General features: G+C 41.2%; 1 protein-coding gene across 1 annotated transcript; it reads right to left on the bottom strand.

The window, feature by feature from the left end:
• Positions 1 to 8,540: 8,540 nt before the first annotated feature.
• GATM (glycine amidinotransferase) lies at positions 8,541 to 21,333 on the bottom strand. Its single transcript, XM_041418863.1, has 9 exons — positions 21,207 to 21,333; positions 20,648 to 20,863; positions 16,255 to 16,450; positions 14,968 to 15,158; positions 13,559 to 13,696; positions 13,106 to 13,270; positions 11,356 to 11,419; positions 11,139 to 11,255; positions 8,541 to 9,584 (listed from the first exon to the last, which is right to left on the bottom strand). Exons 1-9 carry the CDS (start codon positions 21,273 to 21,275, stop codon positions 9,472 to 9,474), a joined length of 1,269 nt encoding a protein of 422 aa, XP_041274797.1. The 5' UTR covers positions 21,276 to 21,333; the 3' UTR covers positions 8,541 to 9,471.
• Positions 21,334 to 23,245: the final 1,912 nt, after the last annotated feature.

Raw genomic sequence — 23,245 nt, 5'->3', positions numbered from 1 at the left:
TTCCGTGCTGGATTTCACAGAGCTTGGCCTTTCTTTTAAGCCTTAATAGTTCCTCTTCTCAGGCATTTACCTCCTTCAGCCCTTCCTGACGGATCCAGGTTTTCACATAACAAATGGCAGACGTTTACAACTTCCCAGGAAAGCTGACACTGAGCCTCTGATCATCTCAGGAGAAGCTGACAGCAGAGTGAAGTACGTGGCCACACCTCTCTGCTGCCAGAGCTGGCCTAGACCATAAAATCAGAAGCAAGGTCACCCAGCAACCAACCATTCAACGTCACTACAGTAATAAAGCCAACTTACATTCAACTTCTTGCTTGGGTAGGTAAATATTTTTATTAGAAGAAAGAAGCCCAGAGAAGATGGCAGGAGGCTGACTGTTCTGAGCTGAGAGAGATAAATTTTGATTGATTCAAAGCTTCCAGCAGACATTCAGGGGCCAAATACAAACCCACAAGGCTCTGTGAATGCCAGCGGGGTCAAACCCCTAACATTTTTCTCTAAGGATGCATAGACCCTGTACCCCAGCAGGCTGGGTGGGTAATGCCCACAGGATATTTTTCAGCAGAGATCACAAGTTCCCATCCAGGTGCCCATAAGACTTTCATCTGCCACACGCTCAGCTTAAAGAAATTCCACTCATGCTCAAAAGTCTACATAAAATAGGGATGAATTTACAAAATAGCATCCACTCCCTGCCAGAGTCAGTAAAAATCAGGTGATACCACAACACTGCATACAGGAGCTTTCTCAAGCAAATGGAGTATTTTTCTCAGGAGCAACAATGAACCTGAAGGAGCACACTCAATTTAGGCAGTGACGTTTCTCTCCAAACAGACGTACACGTTAGAGAGAAGGGCCACAATAAATATAAATAAAAGGAGATAACAAATTATCGACCCTCTTTGTTCTGTTTGCACTGTGTATCAGGCAGTGCCACTGCAGATAGCTGGTGCCCTAAAATTTCGAAACCAACTGTGATCTCTGACATCTATTCAAAGATAAACATGGCTTCATTTTCAGGGCAGCCAGTTGGTCTGTCTCAGGAAAAGCCTCTCTTTAAAGAAAAAAAGAGGAATCCAGGGTTGCTGGCTACTCTGGGAAATTAAGGCCACTTTTCCCCCCCTCCCTCTGATATGCAACTTTTCTTTCTATATGTCAGGAAACAATTTTTTATTTTTTATTTTGGAGGCAGAGAGTGGCAACTATGCAGGAAGATTAAAGTTCATTCTGTTCAAATATAAAATATTCTAATCCAATGCTCACATTGGCAGCATCATTAAAAATCAGCCATATAGGAATCTGATTTTTTGACCTCTTTCTGCCACTGATGCACAAAGTGCATAAGTGATTTGGTTGAGATCATATGCTCAATTATTCTCATTATTAGTTACTTAGGATTTAATGAGATATTTCTCAACAGTTTTTAAGTAGTTTGAGATTACATTTTATTGAAACTGTCAGTAACTGGAAGTGTCTGTCTTGTTGGGACATAAGAGCTACAGGCCCTCAAACACTGAGTAGGGTATATCCCACTGAGCCCAGTGTACACATTGCTTGATTATGTATTTATTTCAAGGAAGTGAAGACAAATGTGACAAAAAAGGCAAGAATCATGAGGGCATAGGTATGTCTTTAGGGAGAGAGCAAGGCAAAAGATGAGTGCACATTGGGAAACCAGCAACTTAGCTTGTCTCTACCAGTGATTTTGTGATTTCAAGAGGTAAATTAAAAGCCCTGTGCCTCAGTTTCCCCTCCTATGCTGTGAAACCAGCAATACTCAGCATTAGTATCTTAACCAGGAAAAAAAGCACTGGAGAGGTTTGATATCTTCCCAAACTTTCACCTCTGTACTGACAGGCAGGCTCCTTCTATGATTTGCTCACAGAAACTCAAGGAAAGGCAAAGCTGATTTAGCCCCACATGCACAAGTGCAGCAGCCCAGCTGAGCAAGTTTTGTCCCTTTTGAAATCATTCACATGAACTCACTGTCCAAACCAGCAATAACCCAAGTGAGGTACTCCCTTCCCAGCTAGAAGACTCTGCTACAAATATTCACCAAGTTTAAATGTCCCTTTCTGTGATTTTGTATGCCCAGGTCATTTTTTGAGAGGCACAGAGCTTTCCCAGCCCAGAACCCCAGGGTTCTCAGTCCTGGCTCCCCGGGCAGCTCTGGCCAGCCCTCCCTGCCCAGCTGGAGTCAGCTCAGCCCCAGGCAGGCTGTGGGACAGGAACTGGGAGGGCACTGTACAATCCTTGCCCCAATTATTCACAAGGGCTGTTTATTACAGCAGCTTCAAGGACCCTTTTTCCCCCCATTCCTTTAATTCTCTTGGGCAAAAAAATCTCTAATCACTAATGGCCATTCGAATTTTAAGAGAGCAGGAGAGGGGCCTGCCCAAAATATCAAACTGTTTTGCATTTTGTTTTTTTCTCTGGTTTCTCTTTACATGTCACCCATTTAGTGACATATTAGCTATGTTCCAGAGTAAGAAAACCCAGCCTTCTGGAGTTTGCTTGCATTAAATACCAGGCAAAAGTGCTGCAACTCATTATCCACGTAGGTGTCCATGTTATGTCTTCTGCTTTGATGACATTCTGTGGCAGTAATTTTCACAGGTTTTTTTGGTTTTGAATTGGCCATTTCCTAATTTAAAACAGCAATCAAAGGAAACACTTTCCACATACACAGCATAACATAAGATAAACTTTCCTATGGTTGCTGTAGAGAAGCAAACTCACAAGGTTTTCAGCTTCAACCTTCAGTGTAAACCAGACATCTGTTTCGAGTTGTGTCAGATCACAGGAAGGATAGCCCACAGCTTGGTTTACTCCAAACTAATTTAGGAAATCAGAACTCTCCCCATGGATGAGTCACGAGCTTCTTGGGCAATGACAGGCCAGACACATTTGTCTCTGCAGCCTGGTGGTTTTCCCTGTAACGGGTGATGGCTCTTTCCCCCATCTGGAGGAGACCTGCAGCTGGAGGATGTAGCCCCAACACCAAGCCCGTTTGTGCATCTGCAGTCCTGATGTCAAAGTCCACCAGGAAAGGAAATAAAGGATGAAAAAGAAAAGGGAAAGTGCAGAATGGGTCTAAAGATGGCTTTGAAGTACAGCCCAGGAGCGGAGATCAGGAAGTGAGAGCTGTAATTGCAGCTGGGTATCAGTTTCCTTTTTTATTTTGGGATCGCCCACGGCCTGCTGGAGCTTGTCCCTCAGAAAGCAGCAGGAGCAACACTCACCTCTGCAGGAGAACAGGAGCTGCTGGAAAATGGAGAGCCACAGGGACAAAACAGCTCTTTGCGTTTCTAACACAGAGGCAAACAGAGAGTACCTCGAACATGTCTGAAATTACTTTTACTACTTCTGGACCAGCCAGGAAAGCTAAAAACTGTTTCTTATTTTGCTTCCTAAGGAAGTTGCACTGTATTGCTTGTGGGCTCTGCCTGAGTTCCTTGAAACAGGGCCAGATTCAAGTAAACTCAATAGAGAGGACACATCAGGCTCACAGAAGTAGGTGGTCCAGCAGACCGGAGAGGTCCTGCAAATACCCCCAGAGTGGAAAGCTCCAGGCTGAGCTCAGGCCATCGAGGGAAGGCAGACCAGAGGGAAGGCCCCAGTGTCACAGACGGGGCATTTGACGTCACTCTGGGGCAGGTTTATTCCAAGCTGGCCATTAGTGACACCCAGCACTGTTCAGACCTCACCAAACTGCACGTCCAGCTGCTCACAGGGTGGGTGCAAACATAAATGTGGGGCCTCAGATCTGGCAGGCCCTTGACCCAAGTCCTGGTAAGGCTCCCCTTCATGGAAGCTGCCCTGGCCTGGCACCTCCAGGCTGCTGCCTCAAGCAGATGCGTCAGAGCAGGTTAATAGACATCCTGCTGCAACTTTAATGCTATTAGCCAACATTAAACAAAGGTTTGATTTTTTTTCCTTCCCAAGATAAGCTGCAAGGCAGGGATCAGGGCTGCTGTGAGAAAACACGGACTCGTGGTATAGTGAAATAAACCTGCTTGTTCCAGTTACAAAAGGCTGTGAGCTGAACTCTGGGCCCAAGTTATCAGGGAAATGACAGCATCTTGAAGACCATTGCAAAGGATTTAGGTTTTGGTATTTGCTAGGCATACCTTGAGTGTTTGACCATTATAAATCTTTTCTTGTTTAGGAAAGAAATCTCATTTTTCATGATATTGTGCTTATCTTTTAGCAGAAGCAGGAGCAGGATATGATTATGCTGGTGTTTGCAGACAGCAGTGGTGCACTACAGCCCATCTCTCAGCTTCACAGTGAAGAAAATGAGCTACAATTGTGAAATCATTGCCTAACAATTGATAAGGACAACTGCTGCAATCCTCTCCCTGCCTCCCCTTGGCCAGCATCCCAATTACCACATTACTGGATATATAGAAAAGAGAATGGCAGTGTGGTTAAAGTACAAGCCACACACATAAAAGACAGAGAATTTATCTCCATGTCTAGTCTGGTTTCCTCTCTCACCTTTGGCCAAGTAATTCAGTCTTTGCAATAATTCTTTTTCCTCCTTTCATGACAATATTTACCATCTTTCTGACAGCCCTTGAGCTCTCCCAAGAAATGAGGCTTTGTAAATAGGGTAGGGGGAGAAACCTGTCCCTTCCAAGAAAACCATGTCAGGTACCTTGTACAAGGTGCTGCAGGAGACTCCTTTAGCACGCCTTTGCTTTGCAGAGAAATGAGGTTTCTTCATGCCTTGTCCAAACCAAGACCATCATTCCCATTTCACCCTGCTTTTCAAGGGCTCCCTAGGGCACCATAACACCTTGCAGCATGAGATGCCAGCTCTGGATGTCAGCAATCCCGAGAAAAGTCCAGTCCACCACAAGACCAAAGAGATTTGGTTTCACACATTCTCACCCTGAAATGAAGAGGGATGTATAAAATTTCTCAGTCTCCAAAATTTCTGACTCTTGAGAACAGCAAGCCCACACCCCTCTGTTCCCACTACCACACTGAAGCATGCAATGATTATTTTCTCCCATGAGAGAAAAGGCTGTGGTAAACCAAATACTTGTATGTATTAAGTATTAGATAAATGCTGATGAAGTGTTAAGTAATGGTACTTTCAATGATATTTTAAAAACCCCAAACGTGTTATCACTTCCTGTTCCACACAGATGCCCCGTGCAGTTGTATTTCTCACTAGACAGCTGCAGGACAAAACCTCACCAGCTCTGCAGGAGCTGAGTAACAAAACCTGGTCACTGAACTGCAGCTCCCCAGAACACAGTTCAGTGTTACAACTAGATAGGGCCAAACTCTACCCAACAGCCCTATAAACATCACCCCTATAAACACTCAGCAATTCTTTCAGTGCCTTGCTGACTCAGAAGTAATATAAACAAAAGAGGAAACAGGAGAGATTGTGTTTGGATTTAAATTTGCTGTTCAAAAGTGCAGCATAAATGAGATTCTACCAAGATGATATTTCAAATTGCACAAGAAATAACCTGCAATTTGCAAGCAATTCCTGCTTCTGTAGAAATTTAAATTGCATTTTGTCCTAACGAGTTGGAATTTCTTAAGGGTGATGGGAATAGATTCTAGTTCATTTTAAATCCTAGTTCCTCCAAATACATTTTATATTTCTAAGAGCAAGTAGTATTTTTTCATTAACTGAAGGAAATACTCTAGAACTAATCTGACAGAACATGAACTGCCAACATAGACCACATCATCCACAGAAATCTCACCTGTATTGGGTCTCAATAAAATACCAGTATTTGGTCTTAATTTCCTGTAAAGGAGGCATAACGACCCAAGAAGGTATCTAAAAGAACAGGGAATGACCCTATAAATATGTGGCCTTTGGGCCATAATTTTAAAGTTAAAGGCTATGTCAAAACATGTGATGCTCAGCCCATGTGAGGGAGTATTAAAATGGCAACAGTTATGCTCATTTGGCCCTGATTTGATTTCTGACGTGCTATGTAAGCCTGAACAATCCAGCCAGCCCTTAAGGAAACATCTGAGTCCCTACACTCAGAGCCGTTGTTTTCACGTGTATAGATATGTACTTTTTTGATGCTGAGAAATAATAGTTTATGTATTATCACACAAATTATATCTGCAGCTGGGAAAAACATTGTGGTGTTTTCAAGGACTTTGATCAAAACGTCGTCAGAAACAAGATGAGTAAACAAAAAGTGGTTCTAAAACATCCCTTAGGATAGGCTGGAGGAAAGCTACTGGTGTCACAGCAGCACCCTCTAGTGCTGCTGTCGCTGGGCTTTGCCAGCACCTCCTGGATAAAATTTGTCATTTGGAGTCGGGATTGAACTTCTCTTGTCCTAGACACAGCTCACAATAAGGTCAGAATATCAACATCATCTTATGGCTAAAATGAGACATAGATAGCTGTGGAGACAAATCCACCATTACTAACAAATATTTAAGAGAGAGCTTGCAAGTAGCTGTGTTAACAGCACCCACCGCCCAGTAACTCCCAAATTATGGAAATAAAGACCACTGCTCCCACAGACTCCAAGTAATGCAGAGACATAGCCCAAAATTAACAACTGTCAGACTGCTGTGTTTCACCCCCAGGCAACAACAAAGCCCCATGGAGCCTGTTGTTCATTTTCCCTGGTGGGATGGGGAACTGGGAATGTAAAAGTGACAAAGCTCATGGGTTGAAATAAACAGTTCTATGGTAAAGCAAAAGTTGTGCACACAAGGAAGGCAAAACAAGGGATTTATTCACCACTTTCCACGGGCAGGCTGTTCAGGAGAGCAAGGCTCCGTCAAACCTAGCAGTGACTTCAGATGACAAAAACCATCACTTCCAACATCACCCTCTTCCTCCTTCTTCCCCCATGCTTTCTATGCTGAGATAGATATCCCAGATAGTCTGGAATATTCCTGGGGCCAGCTGGGATCAGCATTCACAGCTCTGTCCCCTCCCAGCTCCTTGTGAGAAGCAGAAAAGGCCTTGGCCCCCCTGTGAAAGCTCTGCTCAGCAATAACTACAACATCCCTGTGTCATCAACACTGTTTCCAGCATAAATCCAAAACAAATCCCAAGACCAGCTACTGTGAAGAAATTAGCTATGTCCCAGCCAAAACCAGCACACAGTCACCTCAAAATAAGTACATAACTCCAAGTCCATAAATCAGCTAGATACTCACCAGCCACAGTGGTGAACATAAAAAGATGAAGGCAAGATTGAGCATGTGAAACAGGGTGGGTGAGACACCATACTTGAGAAGAAGAAGGTTAAGCATGACTTTACAAAAGCAGTTAATGTTCTCCTAAAATCATGGAGCAGCTGCAAGGCAACCAAGCCACAGTGACCACCACCCTTTCTCCAGCTCATTCCCTGCAGCTGTAGGGAAAGCCCAGGAGGAACTGGGTTGCCTTAAGTACTACACAGGGACACACCCATCCAAACCTGCTAACAACTCGGCCCTCATCCCATTACATGCAATTTCCAGAATATACTTTTCGCCAAGTGCCTCACGTGGGACAAGGCCACAATTTTAATCACTCTGGGTTTGTCACTGCAGCATCCAATGCCCCAAAAAGGTGAGATGAACATCCAAAACTCCCTAAAGCTAAGTACTGGAATATTAAGAGAGGCAAGTCTGTTCCCAAACCAGTCAAGAAATCTGTGGATAAGGTAAAAGAACTTGTATTACTGGCAGAAAAAAAACCCAAATTACTTCAGAAACATAATGGTGGTGTTCAAGCTGAAAGACTTGATACTGTGTGCACAGTTAAGGGATAAACAAAAAAAAACTGGGAAAAGGCTGAAATGTTTATAAAACCAGAGTGTCACATATAACATGATACGAAAATATAGTCTCCTAAATCATGGAGGCACCCAGGGTGCACATGTCTTATTAATCCACTTTTAGCCAGTTTCTAGTGGTTTCAGCCATAGCTGATGGTATCCTGTGCCAAGCACAGACACACAGAGGTTTTGGCACTGCAGCATGCAGGGCAATGGGAGAGATGACCTGCTGTGTATGCTGCTCTAATGCAGCTGCCCAGCTCCAGTGCCAATAGTGGAAAACAAAGCTTGGTTAGAGAAACCTCAGAGAAATTTCCATTTTCTATAAAGCCTCGATTTTAGAGAGAAAATAGACACCATCTCTACCTCATTAAGTGCTGGCAGCTGCCTAATTACCTCTTTCCATATGTCAAAGTATTTTGTGTTGTTGATATTTGACCTGCCCTATCAAACTCTAAAATATGGCCATACAGCTTGTATGTGAGCATGTTCTGCCTGACATCTTTTCTGTCAGGGTACACTGTGTTGTAAGAGCAGATTCCTCCACTGTGTAGCAGGAAATATTCAGTGGTACTTTCCCCCACCAGTCATACCTCTGTGAAAAACAGAAGTAGAAACATGGTATATGAATAATACACTACAAAGGTTTTCTGCATTATACAGGAGTTTAAGATGTCACCAGTTTTACAGGGGGGAAAAAATCCATGTGTATTTTGTATCCTTCCAGACATTTCATACTTACACATGAACAGAAGTGCAACAAACTGAGAATGCAAAAAAACTTTATTAGCATAAAAAGTACATATTCAGGAATCAAAACTCAAATTCCTCCACAGCATCAGGCATGTTTGATACATATTTCTGTATCTGCTACAGCTGAAAGAAGTCCGGGTTGTAAGATGTCAGAAGCTTAAGGTTGGGGGGGAGTTATTGTTGGGTTTTTCTTTTGTGCCTCTTTTTAAGTTATGTAAACAACTCAGACTGAAACCTGTACAAGCAGAATATTAGCTATCATTTGTACACTTAAAAGTTAAATAAAACCCAACTTCAGCAATACAAAAAGCAATATAAAAAAGTACTCATATGCATGACATGCATCAGAAGAAAATGTAGAAGAACATGGCAAGTAAGTGAACATGTATTAGAAGTTAGATCGTACTGAAAATTCTCTGTAAATGTCTGTATAGCTAGACATGAAAAACATGATAAAATTACTTGGTTCCCTAAGAGATCGATACAGCTGCATCTATTTCAACTTCATTAGACATTAATATATTAGAAAGATGAAGTAGTTAAAAGGAATAAGAAAAGTTTACTCAAGTTTCACATTTCAAGCTGCCTGTTTAATAAGGTAACTAGACAGAGGTAGATATCCAGTATGAGTGGCCAAGCTATTCTAACAAGACCTTTTAGCTATCCTGTCAAGCTTTTATACTCAAAGCCAATGTGAAAAGGCTTCATAGACGATGTCTTTCAAAAAGGCAGCCAGAAAACCTGTATTGCTGATGGAAGTAGTTTCAATTATCCTACTGAAAGTGAAGGGTATTTAAGAATAAGACATTACCCAGACCATTATGAGGACACCACTTACCAAGCACTAGAGCTCATGCAGTCATTTTAACAAGAGTGACAGTGATTTGCTCATTTCCTATGCCTATTTTAGAAGCTGAACCAGGGCTCCCTATTGTGCTCATTCCTAGTCAAAGTAGGACTGCAGGGTGCCACGGCGGCGGATGTCACACGTCCAGCAGTGGAAGCCACCCCCCAGAGAATTGGCGTGGCGAATGTTCACTTTAACTGTGGAAATGCCTGCAAGAAATGTACAAGGCACACTTTAAAATTAGATTCTCAACTTCTCATGGCAAGCTCTGATCAGAACATTAGATGATACTTTATCAGGTCACATGGCTAGATGTAAATGTGGAAGGTATTTGCTACTAGTTTGTTAAGAATTTTTTTCCCAAATTCTAGGCAGAGATCAAACCTGATCAGAACATTAGATGATACTTTATCAGGTCACATGGCTAGATGTAAATGTGGAAGGTATTTGCTACTATTTTGTTAAGAATTTGTTTTCCCAAATTCTAGGCAGAGAACAAACACAGCTGGCTTGTCTGTTCTGTGGTACCCTCAGGATTACACAGTGCCTGGAGCATAGCCAGTGTCTGATGTGTTATAATGTGCCAGAACTAAAAAGATAAATTCAGGTTTTGCAGTATGTAAAGAATCAGCTGAAATTCTGCTACAATATATGATGAGGACACATTAAGATAAATATGTGTAAGCATTTATGATTCAGACACTGAATGTGCTCTTTCAAGTGCCTGTTAAGAAAATAAGTATTCAAGGTAGATAGCTCTGACTCCCTTTATCTCTGAAAAGGAAAAGAGCCTCTTACTACCTAGATTAAGCTTCCTACCTGTTCTTTTCAACTATGATGGATGTTTCAGCTCTGATGGATGTTTCAGCTGTGGCTCAGCTAATACAAAGTCCCAAAAGAAGGATCAGACAACTTCTCTCTACTGAGTTTGCCTTTTTTGCTTCTCAGCACTTTCAGGAGCTGAGGAGCAGCTTGGTAGAATCTACCTCTTAGGTCAGCAATACTTTTTTTCCCAGTAGACCCATCTCAGTCCTTCAAACTTTCTGACTACCAGAATTTATTTAGAATTTACATAGACTGTGAAGTTCAAGGTGAAAGATAAGCCATGATTAGCATTAATAGCCCCATTCTTTAAGTACTTTCAAGTATTTTTAAATCCTCAACTCTTTGCTCATGCAATAAAACAACCTGAGACTGAGCAGCTGTGCATAATAAGACTTCCATATTATATTCAAATACAGTTCTCCTGTCACTGCATATCTGAAGGAATTCCATGGTATCATGAAGCTTCATCTCACAGGACTGAGATTCTCCTTAAATGAGCAGAAATACCTGGATTAAGTAATCTTAATTTGACATTTAAATTACAATGAGTTTGCAACTAGAAAATCTGAAAGAATTTTGGCAATGATGGATTCCCAGCTCTATATCATTCAGCAATAGGTGCACTCAACCTCTGCAAGACAGATGTTGACCCTCAAACTGGACAGTTTACATCTAAAAAGCTCATTCAAAGGCATCCTAGCAATAACTTCAGTTGCTACTCATACCTTTATGTGCTGCAAGCTGTAGGGGGCAAAAGAAGACCATTTTTCTATGGCTGAAGTATTCAGGAGAAAAATCACTGAATTATTCTTACTTGCTGATCCAGCTGTTTGAGTACATTTTCCAGTTCTGGCTGCTTTGAGTGAAACCTCCATTTACCCCGGCTGGTAGCACAATAATTGTCTTGTAAGTGTGTGTAGAAGTGTGTTAGGACATACCCAGCTTTTCAAACATCTTCTGAATGGATGTCTCGTTGGCATCCACCATCACTCGTTTCTCATCCAGCATTAGGACATTCATGGAGAGCCACTTAGAAGACATCCACAGTGGGTGATCTAAAACAGGAGAACAAACCTTGCACTGTACCAATGTTACTCCTCATTAATACCCTTAAGAGTACTCTTGGAATCCTTGGGAAAGGAAGGGTGACTATACCATCTGGGATGAGTGGCACTGGGGGTTGAATCACAGTCCAGCCAGCTTTCTTGAAGAGCTCAATCTGGAAGAGCAATTTAAACATATTCTCAAGAGGGTTTTTAGAATATCACATTATGTCCTCCAAGCTGTGCCAGATTTTCCCAGAATATTCCAATACGCATGACATCCCCTGCCCTCTGTTCACTATTCTGGCCCCCATTCAGGATTCATCTACAAACTCAGTTTTCATACAAGCATTTTTTAAAGTCTTTTTAGATGTTGTGTACCAATAGCATTTATTTCTATTGGTTTTAGATATGTTAAAGACAAAAGGTAGCATTTGCAATTTGGAGCTTCTTAAGTGAAAGTGTTGGTAACAACCTAAACACATTCAACTACCTTTTTTTGATGTTATTTCTTCCTATATGATTATAAAAGCTATTAATATGAGTTACACTGATGTTTCTAAAAACAAATCCATCAGAAATAACACAAAATTACCTATCCTTCACACTTTATAAGAAAACAATTGCGCAGTTCATTTAACAAAGGGAACAATGTAAGGGCATCCCAAGGAATATTTTGTGTCTCTAAGATTTACACAATCAAGTTAAAATTAAGAGGAGGATAATTTGGCAAAGGAGAGTTGACTTTTCATCTTCATTGTCAGAATAGTTGGAAGAATATTCGCGAGTGCTCCAGCGTTACCACGAGGAGGAGCTCCAATCCCGATTCCTTAACAGCCAGCCCGGCCTGCCAGGATTTTAGAGAAAAGCTCCCTTTCATCGGCACCATTCAAGAAAAGCCCTCTTTCACCCACACCATTCACACACCCCCACCGCTCACCCAGAACGGCCAAACCAGTTTTTGTGAAAGCAAGCTGCATTTATCTTTTCTATCTGCACAGACAGCAGTTTTCCCTGAAAAAAGTCCCAGAACATGGGTTTAATACAAGGAGACCAAGAGAAATGTCCTCTTCCAAGTAACACTACGAAAAACTGTGGAAGGGAAAAGGGGAGGAAAAAATAAGATTGTTTTTAAGATTATACTCTCGGGATGGATGCTGAAGGAAGCAGCAATTCCATCAGAGCATTTCATTGAGAGCACTTGCCAAGAGACCAACGCTGCTCTCAGGAGCTCTGCTCCGCACGTGGCTCCACAGTGGCAGCACCTAGCTCTGTCCCTCTGGTCAGCTCAGCCATTCCCCTGGGGCCCTACAGCCTCTAAAGCCACAGGGATCCTCACAAAAATCCTCAAGCACTGCAGTGCAGTGACACGACTGTAACAGAGATGAGCTCTCACACCCTGGAAGGCTTTCTGATCTCATTGTGCTGCTCAGCAGTATTAGCTTTCCTCAGTGTGGCAGCAGGTTTTATGTATCTCTTCTCTTCCCTACTCTTCAGAAGGTATTCAAAGCTGAATGCCAGAGCAACTCCCAGCTTCCTGCCATTGGTTCAATTAACACCAAAGGAGAGGCTTCCAAAATAGGAATAAAAAGGGAGATTTCTCATCTGAGCAGCAGAAGGCCTTCAGTTTCTCTTAGGATACAATTAAAGTATTTAAGCAGTGGAAGTGTTCAGAGAAGTAGTATATCCCAGGTGCTTGCTTTGATACATCATTAAAAATTAGATTACTTCCATCCTATTTAACCATGGACCGAGGAAGCAGCACACAGTGGAACGTGTGGAATAGTAATTACCCAGCAGGGAATGAACCCAGCTGAGTGGTTTTTAAACACAAAACACTTTCCCCACTTGTACACTCTCACCTGATGGCAGGGACGGTCTGGGTTAGACAGCACAAGACCAGGCCCAATGATATTAAAAGTGGCATCAATGTGCATAGGGTTGGGATCCTTGAAGGATATTATGTGCACTCTGTAGTCTGGTGCGAGGTGTCGCCTCATCCACTCAATACCCATGTGGTTTGTAACCTGAGAAACAGGACAAATTCAGCTTTACTAGCCTAGAATACAAACTGCATCCAAGTTTACTTTGTCCAGGGTTTCATTTCTTTAAATGTTTAAAGCAAATATAATAGAGAATTTTGTGCCTTCAGCTAACCCCTTACCTGGAAGGCAGTCTTATCCTGTATATCAAATATTCTATGAAGAGCAATTTCTTTTGCCAACTCTTATTTTAACACTGCTCAGGAATTTAAAAAGACAAAATACCAGTCACTAAGAGAGACACCAAAACTGTTGAAAGAAAGCTTCGTTTACCTGGCTCCTTTGAACAAAGATATCTCTTCCAGCTCTAATGAAGTCAGCAGCATCAAAGCATGGCTCAAATTCAGTAGTTACAAATTTTCCCTGAGCAGCCAGTTTATGCCTGTCTTCAACAGAGTGGATTGGATAATTCTAGTTGTAGAGAAGAGAAGAGAACAACTTTAGGTTGGAGATGTTAAAACAAAGTTCTCAAATAATTGGCTAGTGGAGAGTAATTTGAAATTAGGAAAATGTGTTAATATTGATAGCTAGTGTGTTCCTTGGAGCTGGTTTGGTTACTTCTTATTAGAATAGAAAAGAAAATCTAAATGTGGAAATAAAAGTGAAAGGCTTTAAGCACATTCAAGAATAGGTCATGAGATAAGAGACAAAAGTTGTATCAAGAGATTAATTGCTCTTCAGAACCAGATCAAAAGTATTCATTACCAGTGGAGTTTAATACCAGTCCAACAAATCACTGCACACTGACAGAAATACTGGACTGGAAGCTATTTTCTAATGAATGTGGACTCCTCACTCTTCCACATTTTAGAATGGAGCAGAACTTCAAGCTAGAAGATGGATCTTTATTATCACAAATAATTTTAAAATTAAACAAGGCAATTCAGAACAAGTGAGATGTAAAAATCCAGCACAAATTAAAAATGCCACATAAATAATTACAGGCTCCAGCAGTTTTCTAATACTGAAGGTGACTCTAAGGTAATTTTGTTTAACAAAGTCTCCTTTGTATCACTGATGACACTGTTCCCAGAAAGTTGGAATCATTTCAAAACTACTTCACTGCATTTATTATAAATGCTGTCACCAAGGTTCTGATGCATTTGAGGACTTATAGGAAACTACCAAAATTGTCCAAGTGAAAATTATTAGGAAAAAAATTAAGAAACTATTCACTAAAATATTTGGAAGGTGGTAAATATAGTTTAGATCTTTCACTATTTATTTTGTGTGATTTTCAAAATACCAATCATCATGCAAAACAAGGATTACATGTTGGGATTTTTTCTGTGGCAAAATATATATTATTTCCCACTTTCCCAATGCACCCAGGACATATGGACATTCCCAGGGAATCTTTATTCTTGAAAGTAATCTCTGTGATGTTTTTCTAGCATTCCTTCCTCTTTAGTAATGCTCAGTTACAGCCAGTAACCAAAACAATTCAAAGCAGAGGAATTTAATAGACATAACTTCCTGTTCCTTGTTCTCTAACTGCACACACTGAGTTTCAGCTGGAAAGTCTGCAGCATGTTTGCATACACTAGAAAAAAACCAAATTTCCAGAGTTGTTTTGTGACATTCCCCCTCACAATTTTGTGAATCCTAAATATCAGGTTGAAACTATCAACAAAATTCTGTATAAGGGGAACTGAAGCTCTGAAGGAAAATTAGAACAGTACCTGATCATAGAGTTCATCTGCCATTGTGGGTTTTGGGGCAGTTGTCCACTTAGCACCACTGTTGAAATAATCTTTGATTAGTCGCCTGTAGGCCCTGTACTCAAAGAACCGAGCACGCCAAGCCATAGGTGCTTCAATAATTTCATTTCCCACCACTAACAGGATGTCTCTTGGCATGGCACCATACATACCTGAAAGGAAAGTGGCCATTAATGAGACAAATATGCCTTTCTCAGCTCTTTCTGCTCAGGCACTTTTCCCTTTCTTTTTACCATTATTTCTATCCAAAATAATAGCAAAAACAACCCTTAGCAATGTGAGGAATACAGCACATAATGTCAGGTCCTTACATTCTTCAGTAATTTTTCAAAGTAATATTTTTTCATTCAAAATACATGGAAGTTTTGCTACAAAGCCTCACCTGTAACAGAGTCACAGCTAGATGAAAGCCATCCACCATCAAGCCTCCACTTCATAATTTGGCTAATGAAAATTAAGTAGACCAAGGCTTATGCATTACCCAGATGACTTTAAAAAGTGATGATGGGCAGCAAATTTTCCAAGTGAACAGCATTTCTTTATATACTATCCTTTTAAAAAGAGGAGGAATGGAACACAGAACTAGTGCAGAAAGCAGTCCCATTAGACTTTTCCTTAACATTATCTGTTCCTCAATGAATTTGAATTCCACTAGAAAAAAATAAAAATATATTTTACATGGTGAGCCAGTGTGCTCTCACTGCAGGTAACCATACATGGAGGAATGTGTGCAGCTGAAGGAACATTCAAATTTCCTTGACACTAGTCAGGATCTTCCTGGTAAAGTGTTGCCTCCAACTGTTTTCTCTTCCATAGTTTGAGGTGGATCCAACAAAGAGCTGTCAAGAGGGTCAGAGGGACTTTGAGCACTTGGCTTTCAAGTAGGAGACAAAGCAGAAACATTCTACAGCCACTTTGAGGGCCATGACAGATTAGCGCTTCCTGGCAGTGGCAGTGACAACACAGAGAGGGAACCTGGCAAGAAGTGCTCCTGTGGAAGTTCAGGCTGGGTGTCAGGCAAAGGTCTCCCATCAGGAAATTCACCCAGCACTGAAGCTGGACACCACATCAGGTGGCAGAATCTCCATCCCTGGAGATCTTCCAAGTATTAGATACAGAAAACAGTCACTGACCTCACTTAGAGCTGGTGATAATCCTGCTCCTGGCTGGAAGGTAGACTAGATGACATCCAAAACGTCTCAGACAAGAGCTAAACAGAAAATACCTCAATAATGGAAAAACATTTACCTGTAGACTCAAAATCAGGTGTTTTATACTTCACAGACCAGTCAATTGGATCAGGCCTCTTGACAGTAACACCTTCTCCCTTCAAAATATTGCACATCTCTTCAATTTCAGCAATAGCTTTTTTTAAATGGTCTTTGGGGAAACCCTGGCCTCCAAATTTCTGGTAAAATCCCCAATATTTTTCATATGTGTTTGCCTAGAACAAAAGCACATGAAGTGACAAAGAATAAGCACCAGTTATTTTGGAGTGAAATAGATACATAAAATGCAACTGTTAAAGTTTCAAGTTTCTTGTTCTTGATCCTAGTGTGTTTGAGTGTGCGTTTTATCTGTTCCTGAAATATTTTGACTACATTACACTTCAGTAAGTATTGAGTGACTAGTGCTGCCAAGTGGCCATTTGGTCCCTCTTACAGAACCCTTTTGCAAACACTCCAAATATGGCAAACACTGTAGACCCTGCTATTTAATAAGGCTATCAGATATGTTTTTAAATTAAAACAACCTTGAGCTCATCTGCAAAATGCACATCTGTAGTCACCTTCTTACAACCTCACTTCAGCAATGTCACAATGGTGACATCAGAAATTCTAAAGCCATCCCAAGTACAGCTAACATGCTTTGTTTGCCAGAAGGGGCCGTACTTCAGGTGCAGCAGCAGTCTGGAAGAGGCAAAAGATGCTAAATTCACCTGCCAGGGTTGGATTAAAGCATGTTCAACATTTACAGACCTAAATCCTCTGCTGAAATGCTGTGATGGCCTTCTTAAATTAAAAACAAATTCAAAATAATGTCCCAGTTCTCATGAGTGAGTAAAACCAGACACATAATCAAAACAAATTATGCTGCTTCAGTTTGATGCATCTGATGCTCCTCTGTCATGTCAGAGTTAGCTGAGATGCAAGTGCATACAGAGCCTATCTGGAATGCCAGCAATCTGGAGGGACAGCAAGGGGATGCAGAAGAACCTGTCCCTCCAAACAAGGGGTTGTCTTCTGACACTGCAGTCCTGACCCCCTCCCAGAGCACAATGTTCCCCCAAAATCAGAGTGATGGTGTTCCTTTGTGCTAGCACTGCCACTGAGCCCTGGGCAGGCAAGGCCATCCATCAGGCAGGCCTGATCCCCTTTAGCAATCCAGGAGATTTGCCTCATGCTATAGAGGTGAGAGAGAAGAAAGAAAATTCAGCCTTAACATTTACACAGCGAGCCTCAGCATGGCCATCCTACTCCTCCAGTACTGAAGCTTCTTCCCATCCTTCCTGAGGGAATTTGTTCTTTTTCTGTAAGTGAGGTCTTGGGTAATTTGAGCACCTCAAACTTGCCAGCTGGCCAGAAGTCACATGCAGATCACATGAAGTGCTCAGCATTCCTATGGAGACGTGTTCTGCTAATGAGATAAATTCGTCCTGGGGATTGAAGCTGGTTATTTTCAGAGCCAGCCATGCTGTATGTGACTACCATCAATCCCTAAGAGGTGCAGCTCCTCTCTGCTTTTTTTCAAACCTGAGGAACCACACTTTTGTGGCACTAATGGGATGGTGTCATCTAAAAGTCACAAGAGAATAAAGGTTAGCACTGTAACACTACTCATATTCCCTGCCTTCCAAATAGCTGGGAAAAGGGTAAATGGCTGGGACATGTATTTCATAGCAAAGAAATTGACATTTCAGGCCCCTTTGGTCACAGACATACAAGTCAGTTCAGAATGTTCAAAAAGGAGAATGGATAGGACACAGAAAAGACAACATTTAAAACAAACTATTTCTTTTCAGAAATAGTGTTTTAGGAAAGATTGTAATTAAGAAACAGCATTATTGTTCCTTATAGTTGCTATTTACTTTAAACATTTGTCATGGAAAATAATTACCATTATCAAGATGTACCATTAACCTCATAAAGACAGTTGTTAAATTTAGGATATTAAAACTTAAATTCAGATCATAATTCTTTTTGCCTTATTCAGTACTAAACGCATGCACACACTCTCATCTTCTTACTCAAGATACAAGGATCTGTGTTAATAATACTCCTCACCCAAAAAGCATTCTTATTCACAAAATGTACTGAAAAGCATTGCAGAATACAAAGCTATAAAGTTCAACTGCTTGACTCAACTGCTTCAGAATACATCTCAGTTGTGGGATTTTTCATGGCAGTGCTGATTCAAACAGGACATCTTCCTAATTAATGTTAAGATTTTTCAAGTTTTCAAATATTGTATTTACCTCAGTATAACCTGTTTCAAGCTCTGAAAAGGTATGCAATTAAGTATCAGCTCATTAATATTCATCAGAGATGCAGGGCTCCTTATTCACTTCCTTCCTTCCTCCTTCTTATGCCAAGCACATCATTCCCACATCACAGCAAAAACACTTGAGTATATCAAACCCTTGTCTCAAAGTAGAAAAGAGTGCTGAATGCAGCCATACTTCCTGCATTTAAATATTTAGCAAATAAAAACCCATACAACCTTAAACCACAATCTCCACACAAGTGTTGACCAATCTGCTATAATTTGAGATACATTTTTTGGAGTGTCTCAAGTCCAAAGCTTTGAATTTTCCTTGTAAGTGTAGAGTTCATCAGTTTTAAACTGCAGTTTTTTAAGCAGTGCCCCTCGTGCACCCAGCAGACAGCACATGACACCATCAGCTCTAGTTTTGCTGCTCTCAGGGGCACGAACAGGACACACCTTACCTCTCGGCCACGTGGAGATTTAAACAATCATTAATCTATTAATTAATAATAATAATGTCAAGATAGGACTGGATTACTGCTTGGATTACTCAGCAACACCCTCCAGGTGTTACTGTTGCAGTTTCTACAGCAATATTTAAGACAAAAGCAGAGAAAATTAGAGGGAACCACATCTCAAATTGGCTCTGTTCCCATTACTTGTTGTGGACTTGGCAATTGACATAAAGCAAATTTAAATCTTGCTTTAACCCTAAGTCACAGGTATTTGAATTGCAGAGGTAATCCTATACTTTGACATTCCTCACTGAGCTTTTGATATCACATGTTAAAGAAAGTGAAGTTCTGGCCTATTGTGAGTAGTTATGGCTTAATAGGCAGTAAAACCTGTATAGCAGGTGGCACTTCAGCAAGTTAGACACTTGAAATATTTTTTTTTTGTGCTAAAGCAAGCCCCTGACCAATACTTAGGAGCTGAATTTTGCCTCATTTAATATCACAATGTAAAATGTTAGACTTTTTTTTCCTTACTCTTTCTGTACATTATGTCAGTCCTACATGAATGCACATACATACATTTGTATATTAGAAATGCTAACCCTCATTCACCTCCTTCTCTGAAGCTGCTAGGATATCTTTGGAGTCTCTGAAAAACATAACACATTCTGAAATATATATATATATATATATATATATATATATATATAGGGCTAAGGGAAGAAAAGTCTTCTGTACAAGTACATATCTCAAACTTCCACTAAACAACCATTTCCAGCACTTTAAACTTATTTTCAGTATCTTTGTTTGCCATTCTTTCAATGTCAGATAAAAATTCTTTTTTTCTTTCTTTCTTTTCTTTTTTTTTTTTTAACTGAGTCAACTTTGTCAGGCTATCCTTTAAATTTTTCCTAAGGTCTCTTGGGTAGAATCCATGTGCCAGCTCGTTTTGCTGTGATAGCCATGGATTACATTCTGCCCTGCAGATAGTGCTGTACTGTAACAATGAAAGACTCAAGAACATGCTCATAAATGCAGGTAACACACACACTCAGCAACTTTAAAGTCCAGGTGAAGAACACAAAAATCTGGAGCAAGTCCTCTATTTAATATTACTGTTTTAAATGCAAGATTCCAGAGAACAAAGAGTCATGGATTTATTTAGGTTGCTGATGCAGTTTTAGGCACAGAAAAATGCTGAAAAAACAGTGGACTATGTATTTCCACAAATTATTTACTGTAGCACACAGGAATTTCAGTAAGCTACTTCAGAGCTGTCTGACACAAGAGTCCTGTTGGTCTACAGCTACAGAACTCAATCTTGCTCAGACTATTAAGTAGAAAACAACACTTTTTTTTTCAAGCTGTAACCCTATTTAGCTTCCAGCCAAATTAAAGTTTCATCAGTCCAAACATCTCAAAAGTTTGTGTGTGCACTTTGATAACATCAGGGCTATATTACATATATTAGAAGTTGTCTCTGCTAGTGACTTCTGTGAAAACAGTTAATTCAGTTGAAAGTCCAAAGAAAAAAGCACATCCCTTACCAGCATGGCTATGCTGTAAAGTTTCACAGATGTAAACAGCTACCTTGAAAGAATTCCCAAGAGTAAGCACCACACTTTATGCACGTTAAAGCTTAAGTAAATCCTAGGTATAAATTCCACATTTTCTATTTAAGGTTAGTTTTTATTGTTTACCTTAACCTCCACAGAAAAAGGTGGGACACAAGCATTTTCAGCTCTTCCCACAATGACCTCTTCCAATGGGTCCCATTCATTGTATGAGCAAACAAGACAGTCCTTGGGCACAGGGCTTGCAGCCTTGTCATCAGCAGCACAGGTGTTCTGGGAGGCCGCAGCTGCCTGGGTGCTCTGGGAAGTTCGCTGCACCCATCCTGTAAAGGCTCCTCGAAGCTTAAAATAAAAATAAGAACGAAATTTATGCATCCCTTACAAAAGACAAAAAGCTATGGCTCAGCCCACGAACGCCTTAACCCTATAATCCCAAAGCAGTGTATGTATTAACATACATTAATCCCAAAGCAATGCATTTGAAGTATTAACAGAAACACGGCTTGTTACAGCCATTCTAATCCATTCACAGCCTAGCAGATGCTTAAAGGAAATCCTGCCTTTGAAGACACACTCAGTTTAGAAGGGTGAGGAGATCGGAACGCGGCACTGCAGACCGGGGCGGGAGGATGCTGGGTGAGCCTCAGCCCGCACCGCCCCGGCCCCGGCCCCGCGCGGCACCAACCCTCGAGCCGATGTAGTGCGCTGCCTCGGCCCCCCGGCTGCCCCCGCGCAGGCACCGCACTCGCAGCATCGCCGCCGGCCGGACACGACGGGACGGGACGAGACGAGACGGGACGGGAAAGGACGGGCCGGCTCCGCTTTATGTGCGCCCGGCCCGGCCCGCCCCGTCCCGGCCGGGCTCCCCCGGCTCTGCCCGGCTCGGCTGTCCCGCTCCCCGCTGGGCTCTGCCCGGCTCTGCCCGGCTCGGCTGTCCCGCTCCCAGCTGCGCTCCCCCCGGTTCTGCCCAGCCCGGCTGCCCCGGCTCTGCCCGGCCCGGCTCTGCCCGGCCCGGTTCCCCCCAGGCACGGTTCCCCCGCTCCCAGCCCGGAGCCGCCGGGCTCGGAGGCAGCCCCGGGAGACCCAGCCCCAGAGATGACCGACGGCTTCTTCCAACGCACCCGGATTTCCTTGCCACGAAGGACTCTGCAGCAGCAACCTGGCTTGGAGAAAGTCACGTTTTAAAATTTTTCTCTAAAATGTGTCCGAAGTGCATCATACGGTTATTTTTAGTCATCAAGTACACATATTCTTCATTAAACCTGTAGTCGACAAATTCGACTTTACCAAAATTCCAATATTTCATACATTAAGAATTCAGATCTTTAGACTACAACCTGAAGAGTTTGTGATTCGCCTAAAAAAAATATTTGAATTTTTTAATTACTGAAGGGATGTTTCAAGAATATCCGAAAAATTTCAAATTCTGGCTTCTCAAAATCCATATTATGATATGATGAAAAGCTGTCCTAAAATGAAAACATAAACTGGTTAGCTCCTAGTAGACCGGTACGTATGTTTCTCTGCAAAACCTCTCCGTGATAGAATCAACAGACTTATCTTCAAAAATACCTCTATCTCAACAGAAACAGTCTACAACAAGAAATGTGTTTGCAACCAGCTCTACTCATATTTAGTATATCCCACTATTCTACATTTGCTCTACTTTGCACATAAGTTCACTTTAAATAATTTCGCTTTTCCATGTAAAAAGCAGACATACCAAAAATCAGTCTTATCCAAATGATTCCGTTTAAAGTTGTAAAAAATCCATATCTTTCTTCCAGCATTTTTCTTCATCCAAGATTTTTGGTTCTGCCTTTATCATCCACGAGTGCCTTGCTCAATACTCCTCCAGCCTATGCTCTGCTCTCCAGAGCTCCTACACTGGGGCTTGAACAGACACAACATTTAACATTATTTCTCCATGCACGATTGCAGGTAGTACTGGTGAACTCAGCACACGTATCTATAGCAGGAAAAGGTAACCATCACTGGTGGTTACATATATTAAAACATAAGCTATGGTCTTACAATACAGCAAATCAGCCAGAGTTTTAACATGCCTTAGATACACAAGTAACTGTGTTTTATTCTACTAGGTAATTATTCATTCAGCAGTTTGTCTTTTTGGCACAGGTAAACACTACACCTTCCCAGGAGAAATAACACAGTACGAGTTCTCCATGAACTTATACAGTTCTCAGAGGAGAGTTAATTATTTTAATTGGCATAATACCAAGTATACATTACTCTGTTTCATACAACTGCAGAATTTTCTCATAACTCACTCAGCTTGTTCGGACTCATTTGTAACATATTTCCATCAAACACTATTCTTGTATGAGGATTATTTTTTCAAGTTTCAAAAAGAAATTTTCTTGATGTTTTTTAATTCCTAGTTACCATTTTTTGTCATCTAATAAAAAAAAATTAAAACCCATTAAGTTTATGCTAGTTCTGCTCAAATTCTTGCTTTTTGATTCAGTTGATTTTGCTAAGGTCACTCTACTCACATTGACCTAAAAAAATTAATGATTGGCTTGTGGCTAAATCCAAAGGTCTTGCTTCCTTTTCTGTCCTTTTCAACTTATCAGCTAGTTTTGGACCTTTGAATCATTCTTTATCAACTCAGTTTACATAGTTTTTCTGACTCTGCACAACACTTCTTTCCCCACTTACTACATAGGTCTGATGCTTTATAGAGTCCTCACCATCACTGCA

This window comes from Onychostruthus taczanowskii, unplaced genomic scaffold, assembly GCF_017590055.1.
Source record: "Onychostruthus taczanowskii isolate IOZ18803 unplaced genomic scaffold, ASM1759005v1 scaffold6, whole genome shotgun sequence".
In the NCBI taxonomy this organism is placed as follows: Eukaryota; Metazoa; Chordata; class Aves; order Passeriformes; family Passeridae; genus Onychostruthus; species Onychostruthus taczanowskii.
Note: the sequence above shows the minus strand (reverse complement) of the source record. Positions and strands in the feature narration are given on the sequence as shown.